Raw genomic sequence first — 24,642 nt, 5'->3', positions numbered from 1 at the left:
ATAATCAAAAGCATTATGTTAATACTTAGTTTAAATTACTGATGATATAATGCACCCTACATGCAAAATTTCCTAAAGTTATTATTAAAATAGTATACCATGAATTAAAGTTATTTATATGCATGGGTATGCTTGATGTGACAGTAGGTATATATACATATGGCGTAGATATTCATATAGTAAAATAGAAAATGATAGTAATTTTTATGATTCTTAGATATGTATAACTTATTAAGCATTACTATATAGCAGTCCTTTTTTTCCAAGTGTTTTCTATCCTTTATCTCATTTAATCTTCACAAAAGCCCAAAAATGTAGATGCAATTATTACTTGCATTTCACAAATAAGAAACCTACACATATAGAGCTTAAGTATTGCTTAAAGTCACTGACATCAGCAGTGGCAGCAATACAATTTAAGCTTGATTCTGTCTGATTCCAAAGCTCATGCTTTTAACCACTAAGCATATTGCCTTTCACAAGGAGAATACAATTAATGACAGTCCAATATGAGCCAGGCACTTCATATACTGTCTCATTTTCAAAGGTGAAGAAATTCACAGAGGTTAAGTTACTTGTCAGTGCTAAATCTCCAGAGTTCTTTCTCTATTTCCTCAGTGTTTATTACAGTATAGCCAATGGACTACCCATTTCAGTCACCAGACACCATTTAAAGGGTCAGACTTTCAGCTTTAGTTTCAGATTATAGGTTTGATACATCTTAGGCAAGGCATTTTTAAGAAGTTTCCTTGTGAGGTACTCCACAGTTTTCAATTGTGTATCTGTGTGTTTCTGATAAGAAGCTTTCTATTTTTTCACCTCAGGATAGTTATGTCACGGGATCCTTAGGGTGATGCTTCACCAGCCAGAAACCTCTGTGGCCAATGGCACCTTTGCCCAAGTTTTGCTCAGGTCTGCTGGGCCCACTTGGCTGGGCAGGCTGTATTTGGCTTGTGCTACTGGCCTGGATCCCATGCCTGCCAAGGGCAAGCCGAGCGGCGAGGGGTATGTGAGTGAGCAAGCGTGGGGTCCAGCCACTGCACACAGGCAGGGAGGCTGGCTGCGGCAGGGTGGATAGCACCAGGTGCCCGCATGAGTGCTGGCTCCCTGTGAGGCTGTGGCTGAACGAGGTGTACTGTAAGCAGCTTCCACAGCTGGCATCAGAGAATGCGGTGGTGCCCAGAAGCTTGGAGATGCCAGGAACTGCAGAGCCCCAAAAAGGGTGTCACAGTGCTGGCTTGGGGAGCTTCTAAGTCTGGGCTCCTCAAAGGTCTGCAGCTCTTCTCTTCTTGTTGCCTGCAACATGGCAAGCAACAGGAGTATTTCAGCTCTGTGTTACAGCTCTTTCAGCCTCGCCATTCGGCAGTTCCTGAGTTCTTGTCTCACACCCAGGAAGAATGAGGTACAGGGACAAGTGGAGGGTAGGCAAGGTGAAGAGAAGCTTTATTGAGCAACAGAACAGCTCAGAGGAGATCAACAGTGGGTACCTCCTTTCTGCAGTGAGGATGTCCCAACAAGGGTTCAGCTCTCAGCAGAGAGGAGACCCTGGGGTGGGCAGCTCCCCTCTGCAGCTGGTTGTCCCATCATCTTTTTGAGTCTGGCTAAGTCTAAGGTTTTTATGGGCATCAGAGGAGAGGAATTACATGCTATCGGTCCATGGACAGCCATAGGCAGGCCCAGAAAAAGTACTATAAGTTCCTACTCCAGTCCACAGGGCTGGAATCCTGGCCCCTAAGCTTCAGGCTAGACCACCAGGGACCCACCCTTTTCCAGCCAGGGCCTATCTGCCTCCTGGCACTGTTCATGGTGCCCAGGCTGTTCATGCTGAGGGGTACCTGCAGACCAGCACCAAGCTGCCCTCAGCACTCCATCAGCTTCCCTCCCATGCTCATTGGTGCCCAAAGTCCTGAAGGGGCTGAGGTGGCAGGGGTTTGGGATGTTATCACTGCCCTGAGCACACACACACCCAGCTGGATTGAGACAGTGCCCAGGCTTAGCCTCAACTTTGCTCCAAGATTGAAGCAGGTACATACTGGGAGTAGGGAGAGGCCAAGCAGCAGAAGCAGGCACTTACAAGCCTATGGGGGTAGGGGAGGGCTTCCTGTGCTCCCAAGAGTGCAGAGATGCCTGTGTCTGCAGCAATGGCATGGGTGGCTGTAGTTGTACCCAGAGGGCAGGGCCTCTGCTTGCTCCCAGCCCCCAAGAGCACAGGAATGCCCAGATTCACAGCCACAGCTTAGGTGGCTGCAGCTGCACCCAGGGAGCATAAGATTCCAACCCTGCAAATTCAGAAGGGGTCAGAGCTTCCGCCTGTTCCTGGCTCCCATTGGCTCCATGAAGCATGCAGCCCCTGCCACTCCTCCCACACTACAGCCAGCATCATGGCAGTGGCCTCTCTAGATGGGATGCCCGCCTCTGCCATCAGTTATAGAGTGACAAGAGAAGATGAAATTCATTTCCCAGAACATGCAATGTTACCGTGCAACTCTCTCACTGATTTAAGATTCAGGACAAAAAACAGACACCTAATAAGTAATACTTCTTTAAGAAATGCCTTTTAGATTTTCTGATGTTAAAGGATCAATAAGTGATACATACAGAAATTAGGAGAAGAAGATGCCCAAATATTTCTTGGCTTTTGTTTATGAGTTTCAGAGACCCTGAGTTTCAAACATATTTCCATTCTTCCACAGATAATCCATCCTCAAACTGTTGTTTACAAAATCAGAGAAAAGAACAAAGCCACTTTAAGATATATAACAATTGACATTTATTGTGTACTTACTAGAGGGCAGGTATTGTGCTAAGCCTTGTGGACTTGGTAAATTATTATATCTGTTATACAAGCAAGAAGGCTAAAGTTTAAAGAGGTTAACTAATCTGACCAAGATCATAAAGATATTATGAGAGCTGGGATTCTAACTCAAGACTATTTGATTCCAAAGATCTGAACTATGTCAGCTCATTTCATCCACCACCAGAACCACCGCCTCCTAAATCACCATTACTCCAACCACCTTTATAGTTACCACTACCACCACCATTATCACCATCACTGACATCATTGTGACCACCTCCACTATCACCACCACCGCCACCATTATCACTACCACCATCCCACTTCTTGCCCCCAACCTATGTTTCTAAAGCAGTCAGTTTCCAGTGCACACTTTGGTGATGGTAGTTGTGGTAAATAAAGGAAGTTAAAAATTAAAAATAAATATCCCCAAATTACTGAATCAGAATCATCCACAGTGGAAACTAGAAATATAAACTTTAACACATTCCTCAGGCAATTCTTATACAAAGTAAAGTGAAAGGACCACGACAATATGTAATAGTGCTTCAATTTAATTCAGTGTATTTCAATAACTAAAATACTTCAACAAACATTTTTAAGGCTATAAAAACATAAACAAAGAAGAATAAACTTACTATTTTAAATACAGATGCAATTGCTCACTTTTTTGTATTTTGTGGCAGTTGGAACAGTAGGACCTAGTGCAGTTTTCAAGCAAGTATATAGTAAGACTTGAGGTTAAAACAATTTGATTTGTAAGGAAGGAATGATTCCCAAAGTACTAATTTATCTCCATAATTTAGAACAAAGAAAGCTATGGATTTACTTTCCAAATTTTGTATTTTTACCTGCAGGTAAGGCATGTTAATAAGAGTTGGGTAAGATGGTATCTCACAATTTAATATGGCACCAAAAAACTTATATTAAGAGATTTTTTTCAAACTTTTTCTTCCTTACATTTATTTGCATCATATAACTACATGCCAAACCAAGCATAACCTGGGTATTTTGACACTATCATACTTCACACAAGGACATTTCAAGTAAGAAAATTTGGAAAATGCTGGCAGGTGTCTACATTTTGCCATTCTCTCATTACTCTGCAAAAGTTCGCAGGTTAGTCATTTGAAACTAATTCACTAATTACTTAATGAATTGTGCACATATGCTCAAGGATACAATGGCAAGATTGCTCATTGCAGCATTTTTTACACAAAAGAAAAAAGTTAAAATAATCTATTTGTCCCTCAGTAGAGTGGAAAACAGTGATTTATTTATATAACAGGACATTATCAGTAATTTAGATTAATAAAATCTACATGTTTTACATGACATCTCAAAAATATTGCCTCAAAAGAGCCAACTGCAAAAGTTTATTTATAGTATGAGTCAATTCACATAACTGATTAAATATATTAAAAAGCAATATATAATGAGTATTTAAGGACTGCACTTAAGAATAAGAAGAGTGTCAGGTGAAAAAGTAGGTAAGGTATTCAAGGCAACAGTCAAGTAAAAATAAAGGAAGATAGGCACAGAGACAGATACCATATTTTGGAATTAGCCAGCAGTCCTCCATAGGAAATTGTTAGGAAATGAGACTGGAAAGATAGACAAGTGGCCAGACTGTGAAACATCCTGACGGCTATGCTAAGGAATTTGGGATTAACCATATTTGAACTAAAGAAATACAACTGTCATTTCAATGAACAGTGAAATGATCAGATCTATGGCTTAGGAAGATAACTGTGACTGTCAGATGGAGAAATCTGTAACAGAATGAGAAGCCTGTGCAGTAACCCAGGTAAAAGATTAAAAATGACTGTGAGAATAGAAAGAATTGCATGAATTCAAGAACAGCTGTAAAGACTGAATTCACAGGGCTCAGTGGTCAACAGAAATGAGAACATGGCCAAAGAATAAAGGAGGCCGGGCGCGGTGGCTCACGCCTGTAATTCCAGCACTTTGGGAGGCCGAGGCGGGCAGATCACGAGGTCAGGAGATAGAGACCATCCTGGCTAACACAGTGAAACCCCGTCTCTACTAAAAATACAAAAAATAAGCCGGGCGTGGTGGCAGGCGCCTGTAGTCCCAGCTACTCGGAAGACTGAGGCAGGAGAATGGCGTGAACCTGGGAGGCAGAGCTTGCAGTGAGCCGAGATTGCGCCACTGCACTCCAGCCTGGGGGACAGAGCAAGACTCCATCTCAAAAAAAAAAAAAAAGAATAAAGGAAGGAAGGAAGGAAGGAAGGAAGGAAGGAAGGAAGGAAGGAAGGAAGGAAGGAGAAGGGAAGGGAGGGAGGGAGAAAGAAGAAAAGAAAAACAAAAAAAAGAAAAAGGAAAGAAATTAAAGTTGATATCAAGATTTCTAATTTGAAATAATGTTTGGGAAGATAGAGTAGATTTAATGGGGGAAGCAGAGTTTACATTATCAGCGGGTCATTCTGAAGCTGATCTTAGTAGACCAGAAACATCCAATCCTCATAAGAAAAATGAAATTATATAAAAATTTGTTTGGATTAAGTGGTAGAAAACTGATAATAAAGGTATAGCACTTGAGAAGAAAACAGGACAGGGCAGAATTCTGAGGAACAGCTATAGGCTGGCATTTAAGCAGCAGGTAAAGAAGAAAGATATATTAAGAGGACATGAACAATGATCCAGAGAGGTTAAAAAAAAAAAGTCAGGAAGAAGTCGTGTTTCAGAAGCAAAGGGAAGAAAATGTATACTTGGCAAATAGAGAAGAGACTAGCCAAATGTATTTTAAGGATCTTTTAAAACATTCTGATGGCCGAGTTTATTTTTATTAAGGTAATACTTCACAAACTCTGACCTTATTAGTCTGCAAAAATATATATTCTCATGTATATTTTTGGGACTCCTGAAGGTCACCTGGATGTCACATGGATGTTATATGTTATAGTCTTATACCCAGTATATTAAAAGTTAGGCATATGTATGAAGGAATTGACTAATAATGCTTCTATTGAAGACACAATCTTGTAGAATCAAACATGGAGGTTTGGTTTGGAGAATAATAAGGAAACCGTAACGTACTGACAAAACGTAGCTTTGACTTGCATCACCACTGATGTTCTGTTCTAGTTTTATTTTTATTTTAACTTTTTCTTTGAAAGTTTATTGCATCAAATTTCAGCATGAAGTCATTATAATGCTAATGAGGTTATACATATTAAAAGAGTTACAGTAAAGCAACTCTACATGTGCAGTAGCCAAATTTAATATATAACAAATGGGATTTATTCCCAATGTGAAGGGCTTCTCATTATAGATAATTGCTCTAAAAAGCACATTTTTTTATTATTGCTATATTCCTAACAAAGGTAAAAAGGTATCCTTTTTAAAAAAAATTGCAAGTATAATTTTAAAAAAGTCCTATCCAAGAAAAATAAACTTCATTAAATTGTTGATAACATTTTTTGATGAGCAATAAAGTCTCAATCTTAAGGATTCAAATTAGAAATTATTAACATGTATTTCCTGTAATGGTATATATGCTTCACCTCTGTGGTTTCTCAGAGTGATTTTCCTCATACATTCTCAGTGGGACAATATTGATTATCTAATAAGTGATTATAAAATAAGCCTAAATATATAATTAAAATCAAATATATTTTCTAGCAGTTCCCAAAAGATTCCATAATTTTCAAATAATTTTTAAAATAGAATCAATAGTGGTTCATCATGATTTGGACATTCAGTTATTTTTCTCAAGTAGTTAATTTAAATAATCCATTCAAATGATCTATATCATGCAGTATTTCTTGAAAGAGAACTTTGAAACTCCTTCTTAATCTCAATAGTGCAACTGGAGAAAGCATATAAGTAAAATGATGAGCTTTAGACTACAAAGCATTCTTTTGCAGCAGATTGAGAGCTCAAATTATGCTATTTTCTCTTACTCAGATAAATTTATTCTTGACCTTGCCTATTATTACATAAGAAACCACTGCTAAGAATTGCAGTTAACACAGCTATGAAACTTTAATATCATCTTCCCTTTTTACAAGTGGTGTGATTTTCTGTCATTATCAAGATAGCTTAGATTGGGATATGAAGGCAGATGTACTGACACATTAGATAACCATATACTGTTTAAAGGACACAGGAGTAGCTTCAAAGAAGGGGAATGAAGCTTCACAACAGGTCCCATGTCATGTCATCAATAACAGACCTGTCACACTAATAACTAAGGAAATGCAGGGAGCTGCAACAATGGGAACATTCATCTTGTTCTTCTCTGGAGAAGGTGCACCTGTATCCCACTGCACTCTGTCTTCTGCTACCTCCCACCTCCCTGACTTTTGTTCTCCATGACAGTGAATGTGATCGTGAGAATGTGGCCTATCTATCATCCTCCCATCCTGAAAGGCACCTTGACTACAGTTAATGACTGTAATAAGACCAAACAATAGATACAATACCCCAACCTCTTATTTTCAGCTTTTCTAAAAACGGACTCAATTGAGATTTTAAAAAAGGATCAAAGGATTCCACTAGAAAAGCAAATAATATTTTTGTAACATCTCACATATTTTGTTCTCCTAGTTCATGTCATAGATATCTACCAATATTTAGATAGGAAATGTGACTGAAAAGCAATGAGACTGTTATTCTTGGGTGGATTATACAAGCAACAGCAATATATGGCTACATGCTTATAAACTTACATATGTAGGCCTCGTATTTACCAATAACATTTTTCAAATTTTGCATTGTGTAATAACAGTGCTTCCCAGCAATAAAGCAATAATGCCTTTTAGCAACAAACTGTGCATCTTGTTTTTGTGTTGCACTAGTTATTCTCCACAAAACAACTAAATGTATAGTGTAAGACTGTAAATGCACCCATATACAAAGAAATTAGAAAAGTCAAATATCAAATACATAATTTGAAAACATGCAGACATCAATCATTCAATGAATACTTATTGAGTACCCATTTAGTGTCAGATGGCCTGTGGAGGAGTTGGGCTAAAGGAGGCTGAATCCTTGTTTTGTTACTTTGTCACCCACATGGACTTGAAAAAATTACTAAAATTCTCTGTGCTTCAAGTTCAGTTCTGTAAGTGGGCATGGTAACAACATCCATCTCTTAGGGTTATTATGAGGAAAACCTAGACCAGTGGCCTCACACAAAGAAAACCCTGAACAATTTTTTTTATTATTGCTATATTCCTAAAAACTAAAGTGTGAAAATATATTCTTTAAAACATTAAAAAATAAAAACTCTGTCCAGTAGCTATTGCTGTTGCTGCTGCTGGTACTACTACTATTATTGTCATTACTATTATTTCTATTGCTGCTGCTTCTCCTGCTATACTACATGCCAGGCACTATAAGGTATTTTCAATTATTTTGATTGTCACAAAAAAAATTAAACAGTAGGTTTTCATTTCCATTTTACATGGTAAAAAACTGTCTCAAAAAAGTTAAATTTTTCACACAAACTGGTAATTTTTTTTTTTTTTTTTTTTTTTTTTTTTTGAGACGGAGTTTCACTCTTGTTGCCCCGGCTGGAGTGCAATGGCACCATCTTGGCTCACTGCAACCTCTGCCTCCCGGGCTCAAGCAATTCTCCTGCCTCAGTCTCCGGAGTAGCTAGGATTACAAGCATGCACCACCACACCCAGCTAATTTTTGTAATTTTTTTAGTAGAGACAGGGTTTCTCCATGTTAGTCTGGCTGGTCTCGAACTCCCGAACTCAGGTGATCTACCCACCTCAGCCTCCCAAAGTACTGGGATTACGGGCATGAGCCACCGTGCCCGGCCACAAACTAGTAATTCTAAAGTATTTTCTTTACATCAGTATTAAGAACTCCAGGGGATGTAAAAATTAATTCAAGCTATTTATTAACAATTAAAAACTTTCCAATACAGTAAGGAGAGTTATGTAGGTATATATCCACAAATAGCTATGACATAAGATAGGAATACAATGAAACTTTCCAGAGGTATTAAGATATATAGGGTCAAAGGAAAGGACTTTTAGGGGTGCATCTCAGGAGAACATGACTGAGTTTATCCTAAGGAGATCAGTATGCATTTAACTGCCAGGGGGAAGGAGAGCATTATCTTCTCTTGTCACACGAAGGCACGTGATAATGTTGACCGTAAGATGACAACAGAATGTAAAATTCACATTAAAATCCAAAAGAAAAGGCAGTTGGAGGCTTCTTGTTACTTCCTTCTATGTGCTGTTTTTAAAATCAGGAAATTACTGGCTTTTAGAACTTCCCCAGTTCCCTTTATGTTAGCAGCAGATTCTTGTCCTGAACCTGAGTAATGACCTACATTGTGTACAACACATCCTAATGTCTGAGAAAAAGGTACACTTGTGTTGCTTTTCCAGAAGTGAATGCATTAGAAGCATTAGATTTTTATAAATAAGCCTGTAGGGAGAAAACCCTGATGCAAACCGCTAACAAGCCAACTCAAGCCACATATACACTAAGAAAATTATGGGAAACAATGTCAGTGATTTTACAGTTGATGTTACAAGTGTGGTGGGTAAAATTCGCATCCAATGAACAACAGCACTTAACAATTCTAAACAAAAAGTAGATATTCCACAACAAACATTTTTGTCATCTATAGAGAATATTTATGGGTTCATGGTAACAAGTCAACAGCCATTAGAACTTTAAAAAATAAGTGTTTCAATTATTACTGAAAAGATCTTTCGCCTTCACAGCAAATGGATTTAAGGAAAAATTCAAATTCATCATAATTAGATAAAAAATAAACATATATTTAACAAATATTTTAGTAACCAATGTGTAAGTATTTGTTGACCTTTTCTTTGCCTAAACTGATGTAATTATTCACTCAGGGCTTGTCTTCCCAAAGCACCCAGAGTCTCCCCTTCTTTCAAAAGTCTTCATTAAATTGTCAACTGAAGCTTGTAGCCTCTGGCTTCAGTTATATTTTCTACCAGGATTAAATTAAAGAATATGAGGCTTTATATTGTTTTTTTTTCTGCATTGGCAGTGTCCCATAATTAAATATGAAAAGAATAAAAATTCAGAAACATATGTGATTTTTCTATCACATCTTATATCTTTACTCTGGTGTATAAAATATTTCTGGCATTTTGCTATATATATGTATGTATTCTAAGTGTATCTTTTTGTAAGTGGTTTATATCATTGCAATGAAATTTCTCATTTTATGTTTTAAATTTAATTTTTCTTTAAAAGATGATTTATATCACCATAAATTAAAAATGTCAAGCAGTTTATCACAAATTTACTTAAAATGGCCATTGGGATCTAACATTGAACTAAAGGGTTTAACATAAATTATGCATATTATAATGTATCCTTCAAGTCTAGACTGAAATATTCTCTGAAATTTGTTACCTGCTTTAAGCACTCACTAGTGATCTCTCCCTTCTCTAATCTTCTCTACTACTTACCATTCAAGCCTTCTTTTTTCCTCATAACTATTCTGTGCAAGTGTATGTGTGGTCCCTCTAATCAGATTAAAAGCTCTTTTGAGGGCAAGAATGAGAGTAATAGGTCTTTCACATAACAGAGGCTCACACATTTTTTGAGTCATTGATGATACTGAAAAAAGAGAAGAAAAAGAGAAGAAACAAAAGCAGAAAACTGGAAAATGTATTATTTCAGGGATATTATAATTTTTAAATGTGATTCATAATATTCAGAATATGAGGAAGTAGAAGTCTAGGTGGTATTTGGCAACCTGATACAAAAGAGCAGTAAATTGGTCAAAATAATCCAAAGTGCTAAAGCAATGGTCATGTGGGTATGTTTATTCCATGTATAATTTTCCGGAGCTCAAACTGAATTTTTCCTCACTGTTAAATAGAATAGCATGATAAAAAAAGATGGTGCTGAATCCTCTGCAATCAAACCCTTAAAATATTTTCAGAGTTCTAGAATGCATGAACACTCAAATTTCCCTAGATTCAAACAATCAATCCTTTCAACACTAGTTGCCGAAAACCACAAAGCAGTTCATTGCTATTGATGACATTACCGCCAGTTTTTTGCTTTTGTTTTGTTTTGTTTTGTTTTGTTTTGTTTTGAGAAGGAGTCTCGCTCTTTCACCCAGGCTGGAGTGCAGTGGTGCGATCTAGGCTCACTGTAGGCTCCGCCTCCCGGGGTTCACGCCATTCTCCTGCCTCAGCCTCCCGCGTAGCTAGGACTACAGGCGCCTGCCACCTCGCCCGGCTAATTTTTTGTATTTTTAGTAGAGACGGGGTTTCACCATGTTAGCCAGGATGGTCTCGATCTCCTGACCTCGTGATCCACCCGCCTCGGCCTCCCAAAGTGCTGGGATTACAGGCGTGAGCCACCGCGCCCGGCCCCTACTGCCAGTTTTAAAGAGATTAACCAAAGCAAGTATTCATTATTCATATTCAAAATATATATTTTCAAATAACTTTGATCTAAGTCCTGAAATTAAAATGTTACACAAAATTCTCACCATATTAATAATGATAATACATGTAGGGGAAACGGTATAATAAAAATGCATTTGAGGGAAGAAATCTTTAGTTTTACCCTCTATAGTGCCTCTTACTAACTGTTATTACCTAAGGTAAAGCCATGCAATCTCTTTTGACCTCAACTGTACAAAGTATATATTGATAATATTGAAGTATACTTTCTCTCTTTTTTTTTTTTTCTGAGACGAAGTTTTGCTCTTATTGCCCAGGCTGGAGTGCAATGGTGCAATCTCGGCTCACCGCAACCTCTACCTCCTGGGTTCAAGCGATTCTCCTGCCTCAGCCTCCCGAATAGCTGGGATTACACGCATGCACCACCATGCCCAGCTAATTGTGTATCTTTAGTAGAGATGGGGTTTCTCCATGTCGGTCAAGCTGGTCTCGAACTCCTGACCTCAGGTGATCCACCCACCTTGGCCTCCCAAAGTGCTGGGATTACAGGCATGAGCCACCGCGCCTGGCCTGAAGTATACATTCTCCAAGATTTCTATGAAGTATAAGTTTCTATGATTATATGAATTAATCATATTTGCAAGCCCAAAACTTCATAAAAATTCAAGGCCTGCTACCTTTATGAAAGCCCTGGAAATCCACCGACCTGGTGCAAAGTCCAAAAGGAAAAGAAAAGAAAAAAACTCTGTATTCCCTTTCATACACAGCTTGCCAGCCCTCTTTGAACTTTGAAGCAACATATTTCAAATTTGAATGCGGTGCCCTGCACTGCTTTTAAAATGGTATTCCTTGAGTGTGCCAAGAATGAGAGAAGGCTCTCCAGCTAAAATTGCAGCTCTATTTTCTTCTTTGTTCTGTTTTGTTTCCATGTGTGGGTGCATTTGTGTGTGTGTGTGTGTCTGCACACATGCTTTATATATGAAGCCACCTTCCCTCCTGGGTTGACTTTGCACTATAGTGGCCACAAACTTAAAGACAGCATTTATCAGACTTTCTTATAGTTGGAGTTCTGGAATAGGGTCCCAACAATTAAATGTACACATGTGGGAGAGTAGTAACATTGAAATATAGGCCATTATTGTATATATAGTATAGGTATACATACATATATATATATATAAAATGTGTATATATACATGTATATGCTATATATAGTATATTGTCTATATATAGTATACTATATATACTATATATACAAAACATACATATACTATATATACAAAACATACATATACTATATATACTATATATACAAAACATATATATACTATATATTACTAAATTTATTATAAATTTAGTATATATAATTACTAAAATATAGTATATACTAAAGATATACTATAGTATGTAGTATATACTAAAGATATACTATAGTATATGCGGTATATACTAAAGATATACTATAGTATATGCGGTATATACTAAAGATATAGTATATGCGGTATATACTAAAGATATACTATAGTATATGCGGTATATACTAAAGATATACTATAGTATATGCGGTATATACTAAAGATATACTATAGTATATGCGGTATATACTAAAGATATACTATAGTATATGCGGTATATACTAAAGATATACTATAGTATATGTAGTATATATATATTTTTTTGCTTAGCTCTACTGGCACACATAGTTGATACATGGAGTTTTCTGCTGTACGATTCGAGACTATTCAGTAGCTTTATACATGTCAAACGACAGCTATGAAGTTAGTGACAGTAGCTTACCTACCAGCTATTTCAGATTCCAGTCACTAGTTTTAAAAATGTGAAAATGTGTGGCAGCAGCCTCAGCTCCTCTGCTGGACTATATCATGGTGTTTTGCAAGTTATTTCTGAAAATCCATCCTGGAGTTCCCTACATCAATTTTTCCAACAAGATAATAAGTACCTTATTCTCTGTATTAAATTAATTTTTGCCCAAACAAATTGATTTTCTTTTTCCGCATCTGAAACCTGTGTGATACACAACTATTTTTATGCTAATACTACTAAAATGCAGAAAACAGAGTTGGAAGGAAGGAAGGAAGGGAGGGAGGGAGGGAGGGAGGGAGGGAGGGAGGGAGGATGGCCAAGAATGTATTAGATTAAAAGGCAGTAAAACCCTTATCCTGGTTTCAGTACTGCCACTAACTCATTAATATGACCTTACCAAGTCACTTAAACTTTCCAGACCTCAGTGCCTCAACTATAAAATGACAACATTGGAGGATGTATTCTCAATGGTTTCCATGACTTCTAAAATTCTATGCCTTGATAAATTAATTAAATTTAAATCATTAGCTGCACTGCCGCAAGGTTCATGAATCCCAAGGCAAATGACTTCTTTCACTTATAACCAGAACAGACAAAAACCTGCATTTTTAAACTCTCTGATGACTTCTCTCGTATCTTAGTACTTTTATCAGAGTGTAAGAAGAGGCAGACAGTTACTCATATGAACAACTTTCTGAATTAGATAGCTATGTCAACTTAAAGCCTTGACAAATTTATATTAGTAGTTTTTGTTTTTTCAAAATTAAAAGTATGAGGTAAAAAAAGTTACTTTAAAGTCAATTACTGAAGCATTTTATGCAATATAAATATTGTTCTAAGCAGTACTCCTAATGGACAGTCAGGCACTATCTGCTCATAAACCATAAAATGTTCTTTAAAACTGAAGATTGTTACCTATTCAGTAAAAACACTTTAAAAGAACTCTAAAATGGTTTGATGTATTGAACAATTGAATAGTATGACATGGCATTTACTGTTTTTTAATAGCTCTACCATTTTCTTAGCAGATGATGCAGAACCAATTATAGCTATTATAACAATTTAATCATGAAAAAAATGATGACTGGGTTGTAATAGTCTGACCAATTTCCGATAGTTTATAAAGCCAGATTTAATAGATGTCTGCAACACTTTTGAATGTGTACCTGTATTCTCCAAAATATATATGGCAGAGACTGCTAATCTTAATATTCCAGCTTTTAACTGGGCCCTTTACAGCTGGATGGTGGCTATGGATCTCTAAGTACTGGCCATTAGCAAGTAAAGAAAAACATTATCCAATTACAAAAATAATTTTTATGGCAAGTTTGGGATTATTTCCTTCAAAAGGACAAGAGCTACCCTTTCCTTTCTCTCCCTCCTGGCATACAGAACTTAGATGTTATGTCTAGAATAACATCTTGAACCAGAAGGGTGAAGACACATGGCCAGGCTTCCTAAATGATGAGCTGGCTGAAGCCCATGATGCTGGTGACTTCATGGAGCCTCCATATGAGCCTTTAGCTCCCTACTTCTTGTTACAAAGAAGACATTTCTATAGTTACTTTTATCTTGATTTTGTATGCAACTGAGCCTACTCTTATTCAGCATAGGTATTTTTAAGATTAGGAGATTGTTGTAGTTCTCATTCAAATTGCATGTATAAATTGTTTTAAAATTTATGAAAAACCTATATATACATCATTAAATACTGTTCTTTGGGAAAAAAAGCTATATAATTGTTTCTTTAAATGTTTTGTAGATGTTAGTAATTATATGTGTGAATATACCAGTAGAAAAAAAATAAATGAAATTGCTAAAAGGAAATATATGCTTCAACAAAAATATCCAAGTTCATTTTAATCATATGTATTTCAACACATGATTTAGAATTTACCCTTAGAGGTTTTTTTCAGTTTTCTATTTGAGATCACTATGAAATCAGGCCAGTAATGAGCACACACCGCTAATTAATAGATGTACATTAAATTACAGATTTCTCTACTAACATAGAAGAGAAACTAAAGAAGGATCCACTTAGTAAGAATAAAATTAGCACACAAACAAAACATTTAAAAACTATTCATATGTAAGTACAATCAAATTCAAATTATTTATTAATAGTTTAGGGTAGACATATTCAAATGTCTTCTTTTTTAAAATGGTACTTACTGATTATAAAAAGAAAAGTATTAAACAATGTAATCAGCACTAACCATGCACCATGCAGCCTAGATACTTTTTTCATATCCCATAGTGTCACAGGAATAGACACTATTATGATGCCCATTTTAAAGGTGAGGAATCTGGAGCTCAGTTCTCAAATTCTCTGGATATGAGTACAGTAAGAAGAAATGGAATAGCCAGGTGGACCTCCTTTGTCTGTCTTATCAGAAAAGGTAAATTTTTAACCATTATGCTATGTTACCCATGAAGACCTGAATAATAACAATATATAAAATGTGTTGCATTTATTTATGCCTTCTTCACCTCCAAGATCATATCCTACTCTGCTAATAATAGAAAGGGAGAAACAACTAAAACAGGAATTTGGCTTTAATGAATTTACCATATAAAGTTCTAATTACTTTGAAAATTTATAAAAATCTATGATCTTTTATTTATGTTATTTGTGATTTTATTCAAGCATATATTTGTATTACTCATTTTTAAGCTATTGGCATCTGCATTTCAATTCAAAATGCATATGTAGTAACATGGTAATTATTAAAACTGAATTTCCTGGTGAACTACAGATGTAAAAAGAAACCCATTAGTGATGATGAAAATTTTTTTAAAAGTGAAAGGTCTAAGAAAATAATTATTCTTAACTATAAAATACAAATTTTGAATGATGTTGAGTGTTGAAATGAGTAGTAACTCTGACCTCAGAGGTGAAGAGATTCATTTTATGTTCAATATAGAACAAGAAAAAGAAATTTATTAAAATATTTCAGGATATGTTCTAGTTAGTACAAAAAAATAACATTTATGGGAAAAATTCTGTGCTATGGTAGGTATCAGTGAAGCCTGATTTTATAGCCATTTTCACTGCCTAAAATATAGAAAAAATTTTTTTTAATTAAGCTGTAACAGACGTCACTAGATTATCTATATATTCATTAATTGGCACTCTACATTCAGAATTTAATTTTTTAATTCTCCATTTTTATGGTAAATGATAGCACCACAGGGGAAACTGTTTCTTGTCAATTGGAACTAATTGTATAAGCAATTCAGCATTTTACAAAAGGCATGACTTTTGTTTTTAATCAAATTGGCAGTTATCATATTCATTTTAGAAACCCAACCTATGTGTTAAAATAGCATTACGTGAAGATTATTTAAAATAGATTTTCTAGGTGTGGCAGAGTTGCTCTAATATTATTCATTATTGCTTATTTAATGTATTTTTATGTCCTGTTGATGTCTGCCTTTTTCTTCTGTGATGTAACAATACAATCACATAATGATCTGCACACAGCACTGTTACCAGTTTAGCATTTGCAGTGTTAGTTCTGCTGATATAATCAACTATCCAATCTGAATCAAGCAATCATTGAGGAAGAAACATTTATATCAATTACAATTGTTCTAAATGATTACTAATAATAAGCAATATTATTGAAAATGTTTAGGATCAAATCCCCAGTATCTCTGTAATATAGACATGTGTCTGCTTGATATTTGTCTACTCTGTGTATTTTTTCCTACAGGTTAATGTTAAAAGCAGAAAGTTATATGTTACCAGATGTAATGAATTATATAGGTCACAGCAAACTCTCTACTAGGCATACAAAAGATCTATTAACCTCAAAAAGTATGTCATTTAAAAAGAACATAGTCAAGAGAGTCAAGATAACATACTGTGAAAGCTTAGAATATTCTATAAGATAGTAATTTCTCATTGCTGAGATTACACCTAAGTTTCTGTTACTTTCTCAAAATTAAGTTTCTATTGCCAACTTCCATGAAACCTAAAAATAATTACAAAAATTACATCACAAAGACAACCATGTAATGTTATGTTTCTAGCTTCCTGTAACCATCTGGAATATTACTAAACTAATTCTCCAATACAGATACATTTTGCATAAGCACACAGAACTATGCCATGAATAATATCCTATTTGCAGTTTTTGACCCAAATATTTCCCTTTTACTTTCTCATTTTTAATAGGGACATAATTTATAATATAACAGCTAACATTTACTGTAATATATGTCCAGCACTATCCTTAGTACTTATGCATATTGACTTGGTAAATTTTAACAGTAATTATAAAGAAATCACTATTACTATATCCATCACCATTATCAGATGGGGAAACAGAGCCATATAAACCTTAAGTAACTTGTCTAAAGTCATACAGGTTTATGTAGTGAAATTCAGATTTGAACACAGGCATCATAGTTTAAGTCCTTAGTGCTAGCCATTACTCTATCACCTCTCAATTTTACAATAAGAAAATAAAAACTCAATTAGAAAAAAAAAAGTAACTGACAGTGGTCCATAGTAGTAGGACCATGGGAAACTGGAGACTATATGATTCACTGAAAGAAGCAGATGCTATGCAGTTCCAGCCAACCGTTGTCAGGTAGAAATGTATTGGGTCGGGATTTCATTTTACCCTATCTATAAGCTAGTCAATTAGCTGGTTACTATTTCATGATACTGGCAAAAAGAAAAAGAGATTCCTGGGTCAGATACAAATTAACTTTGTTACTCAAAGCACAGCAAGCAGTATGGTCAAAAGTATATTTGTATCAGTTCTCTTTTCTTGTCATGTTACAATGAGCCCTTGACCAGATTTAAAGTAAGTGGTTTCTAAATGATGCATACACAGAATTACATACACAAAAGGAAGCTATTCAGTCATTAAAGCTTTGCATTTTATACTCCTCTAATTGCATCAATTAAGTGACATTTCCAGAGAGTCATGCTTCATAAATCAATATCAGATTTATTTACAATTAGCAACAATGACAAAGAGGTACAGTACATTCTGCTATACAAGCATTATATAGATAAGGACTCTGTCCCTAGTAAATACCACTAGTGTGATTGCAATGATGTCTATCATTAACATATTAATAAAGAGTTTGGATCAGGAAAAAAATCATATGATCATTTCAATATATTCAGAAAAACATTTGACAAAACCCATATCCATTTATAACAAAAGCTTTCTGAAAACTAGGAATAAATGGGAAGCTCCTCAACTTGAAAAATAACATCTACAAAAAATCTATAGATAACCTCATACTTGATGTTGGGACAATAGACGCTTTTCTCATAAGATCAGGAACGTCTCTTCTCACCACTGCTATTCTATATAATAGTATAAGTCCTAGTTAATACAATAAAAAAGAAAACTAAATAAAAGTATAAAAATTGGGAAGGAAAAAATACAATTTTCATTGTTGGAAAATTATATGTTGTCTATGTAGAAAATTTCAAAGAAACAAAATCTTTCTGGAACTAATAAGCATCTATAGCAGAGTTGCAGGATACAAAACATACACAAAAGTCAGTTGCTTTCCTATATAACAGCAATAAACAATTGAATTTATAAATTAAAACACAATGCTATTTATATTAGCTTGCAAAAATAGAAATATTTACATTTAAACTTGACAAAATAGGTACAAGAGATATATGAGGGAAACTATGACACATTTATGAAATAAATCAAAGATATAAACAAAGAAATATTTCAAGTTCATGAGTAAAAACGCTTTATTAAGATGCCAATTCTTCCCAATTTGATCTATAGATACAATGCATTTCCAGTCAAAATCACAGAAAGTTATCTGGTGGATATCAATAAACATTCTAAAGTTTGTACAGAAAGGAAAAAGATCCAGAATAGTCAACATAATACTAAAGAAGTAGTCAGAGGACTAACACTACCTTACTTTAAGTCTAACTATAAAGTATAAAGCTACAGTGATCAAGGCAGTGTGGTATCAGCTAAATAGATTAACAGAACAGAAAAGGGGGCCCAGAAATAGACCAACACAAATATAGTCAACTGATCTTTGGCAAGGGAGCAAACATTTCAGTGGAGACAGGATAATCTTTTCAACAAAGAAAAATGGTTCCAGAAAAAGTGGACATTCACACGCAAAAAATAATAAGTAAGAACCTAGACAGAGACCTTACATCTTTTACAAAAAGTAACTCAAAATGGATCATAGACCTAAACATAAAACACAAAACCATACAACATTTAGATAATAATACAGGAGAAAGTCTAGGAGCAAATTTTTGCATTTGCAATGAATATTAGATACAACACTAAAAACAACACATATGAGCAAAAATTTGGTAAGTTGCTCTTCATTAAAATTAAAAACTTCTGCTCTGAGAGAAACACTATTTTTTTTTTGAGACGGAGTCTTGCTCTGTCACCCAGGCTGGAGTGCAGTGGCGCGATCTCGGCTCACTGCAAGCTCCGCCTCCCTGGTTCACGCCATTCTCCTGCCTCAGCCTCTCCGAGTAGCTGGGACTACAGGCGCCCGCCACCACGCCCGGCTAATTTTTTTGTATTTTTGGTAGAGACGGGGTTTCACCGTGGTCTCGATCTCCTGACCTCGTGATCTGCCCGCCTCGGCCTCCCAAAGTGCTGGGATTACAAGCGTGAACCACCGCGCCCGGCCGAGAAACACTATTAGGAGAATGAAGAGACAAGCCAAAAACTGGAAAAATACATTTTCAAAATATATATATTTTAAATAAAGGACTTTTATCCAAAATATACAATTTTTAAAAAATTATAAAATGGAAAAAGATATGAACAGACACCTCATTAAAGAAGATATACAGATGGCAAATAAGCATATGAAAATATGCCCAAAATTATATGCCATCAGGGAATTGCAATTTTAAAACAATAATAAAATACCACTACATACCTATCAGAATGGCTAAAATCCAAAACACTGATAATAAAGAATATTGATGAGGATGTGAATCAACAGGGATCCTTTCATTGCTAATGGAAATGCAAAAGGTACAGCCACTTTAGAAGACAATCTGGCAGTGTCTTATGAAGCTAATATAGTCTTATCATATGATGCAACAATCACACTTGTATTTACCCAAATAAGTTGAAAATTTATATAGACAAAAAACCTGCACATGAATGTTTATAAGAACTTTATTCATAATTGTCAAAATTGGAAACAACGAAGATGTCCTTCAATAGGTGAATGGATAAACTATGGAACATCCATACAATGCAGTGTTATTCAGTGATAAAATAAATGCGTTATCAAGTTATGGGAAGACATGGGGGAACATGCGTATGAAGTGAAAAAAGCCAGTCTGAAAAAGCTGTGTGACTGTATGATATTCTTGAAAAAGCAAAATTACAGAGATAGTAAAAAGATCATGACTGCCAAGGAGTCAGAGGAAGGGATGGAGGCATGAATAGGTAGAGCATAGAGCTTTTTTACGGCAGTAAAACTACTAGGTATGATACTGTATGGGAGATACAGGACATTATGTATTTGTAGAAACCCATAGAACTCTACAACACAGAGTAAACACTACTGTAAATTATGGAATTTATTTAATAATAATGTTTCAATATTGTTAATCAGTTGTAACAAAACTATCACACTACTGCAAGAATTTAATAATAGCAGAACCTGGGGGTTGTAATATGAAGACTGTGCTTTCAGCAAAATTTTTCTGTAAACCTAAAACTGCTCTAAAAATAATGTCCATTTTTGTAAAAAGGCAAGGAGAACAGTCTGACTGATACAGAGTGTAACACAAAGAATAGAGAATAGTATTAGGTCAGCCTATATTAAATCGTCAATATTTAACATGGTTGACCCTCAAAATTCATAATGTCATATGATTTGTATAATTGAACTGTAGATGAGGTTAGAGAATGTGGATTGTTTAGGGGCAAGAATGGAAGAAAAAGCATATTACTTATTTCAGGTAACAGCACTCAGTCTTCACATGCACTCCTTATAAAATGGAAATCCACTAAATGTTCTCATGTCATGAACACGGTGTCCTGTCTGAAAATTATTAATGTTGGATTAAAGTTTTCTTCTCCTTTCATTATGTATGTCTTCCAAGATGCTCCTTTCCTTTTTCTTTTTCTTTTCCTCTTTCTCTCTCTCTCTCTCTCTCTCTGTCTTTCATATTGGACTCAATTGTCTGTTGATCCTGGAGGGCTCATTTGATTTTTTGCCCCATACCCTTAGGAAACTAAAAGTTGATTAGAAACTCTCTGGGCATGGCTAGGGCTTCTCAGCCTAATCTTGAATGTTGTGGCTCAGCCATTTCATTAGCAAAAACCTCAATGTTAACACCTTTCAGTTTGTTTTTGCTTCTTGTTTTAATTAGGGCTGTTCACTTCCTCAGAGAAGAATTTTCCGTTCTTCTGCTGGAGGTAAGAATCCTGGGATGCCAGCCTTCCAGAGGCAAACTGGGAGAAAGCTGGTATTCTCAAGTTGTAATGAGTATTCGTTCACTTACTCCCCAATTTTTGAAACATGACTCCTCCCCTTTAAATTTTCACAATGTTAAACTTATTTGTTCACAAATAATACTTTCATTTCCTGGGTGATTTTAAAATCATAATTTAAAATCATTTTTTCATTAGCTATGGATTCTGAAACCCCATTTGATAAAACATATCAGGGTAGTAAATCCATTGCACTTAGTGCTATGAATTAATATTTACTTTTTCTCTAAAATTATTATTTTTATAACTAATTTCTGAAGTGTAAATTTTCATTTTCTCTCAAATGACATACCTAATATTTTATTTTATTTTATTTTATTTTATTTTATTTTATTTATTATTATTATTATTATTTGAGACAGAGTCTTGCTCTGTTTGCCCAGGCTGGAGTGCAGTGGCGTGATCTGGGCTCACTGCAAGCTCCGCCTCCCAGGTTCACGCCATTATCCTGCCTCAGCCTCCCGAGTAGCTGGGACTACAGGCACTGGCCACCATGCCTGGCTAATCTTTTTTTCTTTTTTTTAGTAGAAACGGGGTTTCACTCTGTTAGCCAGGATGGTCTTGATCTCCCGACCTCGTGATCCACCCGCCTCGGCCTCCCAAAGTGCTGGGATTAAAGGCGTGAGCCACCGTGCCCAGCCCTAACATTTTAATAAGCTCTCTGATTTAAGTTCAGAACCAATAGAATAAGTAAAAGTGTATGCACTGAATCTTTCTTTTTTTTCTTTTTTTTGAGACAGAGTCTTACTGTGTCACCTAGGCTGGAGTGCAGTAGTGCAATCTCATCTCACTGCAACCTCGGCTCACTGCACCCTCTGCCTCCTGGGTTCAAGCAAGTCTCCTGTCTCAGCTTCCAGAGTAGCTGGGATTACAGGCGCATGCCACCACGCCCAGCTAATTTTTGTATTTTTAGTAGAGACAGGGTTTCACCACGTTGGCCAAGCTGGTCTCAAACTCCTGACCCCAGGTGATCCACCAGCCTTGGCCTCCCAAAGTGCTGGGATTACAGGCATCAGCCACCACACCCAGCTCCATGCATTGAATCTTAAGATTCTCAGCCTTTTTATTCCACCTGACTGTGTGAAATGAGAGAGATTTGAGGATGAATTTACTTCTTAAAAAATTAGCAGGACAAAATTAGAACTAAAAAGGGAACTTTAGAATATATTATAATTTATATATAACATAAAAGGAAAAGAACCTGTATATGTTCTAAATTAATTTTTTGGAAGCACTTCCTTTACAGTGCTATTTTAGTCTTCTGCATGCCATAGATGTTCAATAGAAGAATAAAATTAGAGAGTATATTAAAGGATAAAATTAAGTATCCTTAAACTCCCAAATTTTATGACTTAAATGCAATCTTCATAAATGTATATAATCAAGAAGTTGTTCAATCTTAATATATAGTACTTCTGAGTTTAACTTATAACATTTATTCAAACACTAGGATATAGTTTGAACAAATATTTATTTAAAACCCAAATGATGAAAATCTTTAGTAAATTTCTAAAAGTTAGTTTAGCTAGAAAATTAAGAAATCTGAAAATTTGCTTTTTTTATGTACCACTTCTACCAAGTTATTGAGTAGCTTATATATAGGTGGAATTATAAATATTCATCAAATATCTTAAATATAATAAAGTTCAATTATGGCAAGTTCACATTAAAGAAAATAAACGTATAAATACAAAAACATTAGGTTCTTAAGAAAACAATTCAGAGTTTTTTGAAAATGACAATGATGCCAAGGTTTTTTTGTTTTGTTTTGTTTTGAGACAGAGTCTGGCTCTGTCACCCAGGCTGGAGTACAGTGGCGCAATCTCGACTCACTGGAAGCTCCGCCTCCCGGGTTCATGCCATTCTCCTGCCTCAGCCTCCCGAGTAGCTGGGACTACAGGCACCTGCCACCATGCCCAGCTAATTTTTTTGTATTTTTAGTAGGGATGGGGTTTCACCATGTTAGCCAGGATGGTCTTGATCTCCTGACCTTGTGATCCACATGCCAAAGTTTTTAATAAGATCTTAGGTCTTACATCCGATAGACATCAGATTATGTCAAAAGTTCAGATCACATATTTCTCTGATCTTTCAGCAGTCAAATGAAATTAGTGGATGTACAGAAATGAATATAGTAAGAATCTTATAGAATAATGAAGAGAATAAAGACTTACTATTATAGGATAAACTGACAGCAAAGTTATTCATTCACCAAATAATAACTTAAAAAATTATTTTCTGGTATAATAAATCTACGAATCTAAGGTCTTTTCTAAACTCTGGAAAGAGATCAGAAGGATATATACATACCATTTTTAGAAATTAATTTAAAAATAAACTAAAACACTAATCTTTGCAACTAACCTATTTTCTGCTATAGAAATAAAATAATTTTAAACCCTATTTGTTACTTCAGTACTGAGCACTATACTTTCTCACAAAAGAGGCTAAATAACCTTTACATACAACTGAACGTGTTGTCTGAGGTGGTTGTACTTGTCTAGTCAACCTTTTGGTCACAAAAAAGAAGATAATACAAGACTGAGAGCAAAGCACTTAAGGTTTTAAAAGACATGATGTAAAACTTTTTGTGTTTATAAAAAGCTATTTATCCTTATCTTCCTTCTCATCAAGAAACTAATAAACATAGTAAATATTTTGCTGTTTATTTTTTGTAATAAACACAATAAATATTTTGACTAAATATAAAGCAGTATGTGTCACATGTAGATAAAAGTGATATTTAAAACTGTCATATATACAGGAAGTATATTTAGGACATTTACTTCTCTCTCTCTTACTCTTTCTTAACAGTTTATTTTAATTACAAGGGGAAAATGTTGCAATAATTGATCAGGGTTGTGATACTTGCGATTTTGTATACAAAAACAATTACTAATAACTTTAAAATAGGGAAGTTGACTGACATTTTATATGACTATTAAATAGTGCATTTGCTAGAAAAGTTTTTTCTCCTCTTTGGAAGAAAACAAATGTTAATGAAAATTTAATAATAACGCAAGGCACAATAAAGAGAATGAATGATGTCATAATTATAATTGTAGAAATGTTTAGAACCCTACTGTTCATAATAAACAACCTTTAAGAACCATATTTAGTTTTTAATCATTTCATA

At 35.3% G+C, this 24,642-nt stretch overlaps 1 protein-coding gene across 1 annotated transcript in view; it reads right to left on the bottom strand.

The window, feature by feature from the left end:
- Positions 1-678: 678 nt before the first annotated feature.
- Positions 679-24,642, bottom strand: part of STPG2 (sperm tail PG-rich repeat containing 2) — a 473,086-nt gene continuing 449,122 nt past the window's right edge. The window contains exons 13-14 of the mRNA XM_063611010.1: positions 892-1,296; positions 679-807 (exon numbers count right to left, since the gene is read on the bottom strand). Of these exons, the coding sequence (XP_063467080.1) occupies positions 679-807; positions 892-1,296 (534 nt within the window). The remainder of the gene's footprint in view (positions 808-891; positions 1,297-24,642) is intronic.

This window comes from Symphalangus syndactylus, chromosome 10 (genome assembly GCF_028878055.3).
Source record: "Symphalangus syndactylus isolate Jambi chromosome 10, NHGRI_mSymSyn1-v2.1_pri, whole genome shotgun sequence".
Lineage (NCBI taxonomy): Eukaryota > Metazoa > Chordata > Mammalia > Primates > Hylobatidae > Symphalangus > Symphalangus syndactylus.
Note: the sequence above shows the minus strand (reverse complement) of the source record. Positions and strands in the feature narration are given on the sequence as shown.